This window comes from Calidris pugnax, unplaced genomic scaffold (genome assembly GCF_001431845.1).
Source record: "Calidris pugnax isolate Ruff unplaced genomic scaffold, ASM143184v1 scaffold932, whole genome shotgun sequence".
NCBI lineage: Eukaryota > Metazoa > Chordata > Aves > Charadriiformes > Scolopacidae > Calidris > Calidris pugnax.
Genome location: NW_015091641.1, coordinates 56,808 through 58,176, shown reverse-complemented (window position 1 = coordinate 58,176; position 1,369 = coordinate 56,808). Strand labels below are relative to the sequence as shown.

The following is a 1,369-nucleotide window of genomic DNA, read 5'->3' as shown; positions in this document are numbered from 1 at the left end:
GGGGTGGGGGTGGGGGGGTGACAGGGGAGTCCCCAAGGTCACAGGGTGTCCCCGGGGGAGGGTGACCCGGGGGGACAGGAGGGGACAAGGCCACTTTGGGGGTGAGCCCGGGGGACACGGGGATGTCCCCAAGCCTCCTTAGATGCCACCACCAGTGGTCACTTCAGAGGGGACCCCCCCACATCTCCTGGTGGCCCTGGGGGACTCCGGGTGGCCCCGGGGGACACGGGTGACACCGTGGTGGCCCGGGAGGGGACGAGGAACACGATGGCACCCCAAGCCTTCCAAGATGCCACCACCAGCGCCCACGTCGAAGGGGACACCCTGCATCTCCTGGGGACTTGGTGGCCCTGGGGTGACTCGAGGTGGCTCCAGGGGATGCGGGTGACACCGCGGTGCCCCAAGGACACGGGGATGTCCCCAAGCCTCCTCAGATGCCACCACCAGTGGTCACTTCAGAGGGGACCCCCCCGTATCTCCTGGGGACATGGTGGCCCTGGGGTGACTCGAGGTGACTCCAGGGGATGCAGGTGACACCGCCGTGCCCCGAGGACACAGGGATGTCCCCAAGCCTCCTTAGACGCCACCACCAGTGGTCACTTTGGAGGGGACATCCCATGTCTCCCATGGGGGACTCGGGGTGGCCCCAGGGGACGTGGGTGACACCGCGGTGGCCCAGGAAGGGACAAGAAACTTGGCGCCATCTCCAAGCCTTCCTAGATGCCACCACCACCTTGGAGGAGCCCCCTTCCATCTCCCGTGGACGTGGTGGCCTCAGGGGGCCCTGGGGTGGCCCCGGGTGACCCCTTGGGGACACGCGTGACCCCGTGGGGACGTGGGGGCGGGTTGGGGGGCGGTGTCACAGGAAATAGTCGGCCACCGGCTTCTTGGAGGGGATCCCCCGCGTCTCCTGCGGCGCCGCCTCGAAGATGATGAACTCCTTCTGCAGGTGCTCGTCCAGCTCCAAGATGGCCGCCACGTTCCCGCACCTGCCGGGACACGCGTGTTCTTGGCGTGTGCTCGGGGACACGGGCCCGGAGCCACCGCCGTCATGGAGTGACCCCCTCACGGCCATCGTCCCCTTCAAGGCTCATTCACGTCCGCCCCCCTCGCCGTTTCCCATCCCTAGCACTTCTTCACGTGTCCTTAGCATGTTCTTAGCATGTCCTTAGCGTGTTGAGAGCCACCTGCAGCAGCCGTGACCAACCCCACCACAGGGACGGTAACGCTCGAGCCTCGCTTGCCACTCCCCACCCCATGTCCCTTCACCCCACACCTTCATGTGTCCTTAGTGTGTTCTTAGCGTGTCCTTAGTGTGTTCTTAGTGTGTCCTTAGCGTGTTCAGAGCCACCTACCGCAGCCATAACCC

The 1,369-nt window shown here is 66.0% G+C and overlaps 1 protein-coding gene across 1 annotated transcript in view; it reads right to left on the bottom strand.

Moving 5' to 3' along the window:
- Positions 1-9: 9 nt before the first annotated feature.
- LOC106899931 (serine/threonine-protein phosphatase 4 catalytic subunit-like) overlaps positions 10-1,369 on the bottom strand; it is a 9,001-nt gene continuing 7,641 nt past the window's right edge. The window contains exon 3 of the mRNA XM_014961869.1: positions 10-1,081. Coding sequence (XP_014817355.1) covers positions 860-1,081 — 222 coding nt within the window. The 3' untranslated portion in view covers positions 10-859. The remainder of the gene's footprint in view (positions 1,082-1,369) is intronic.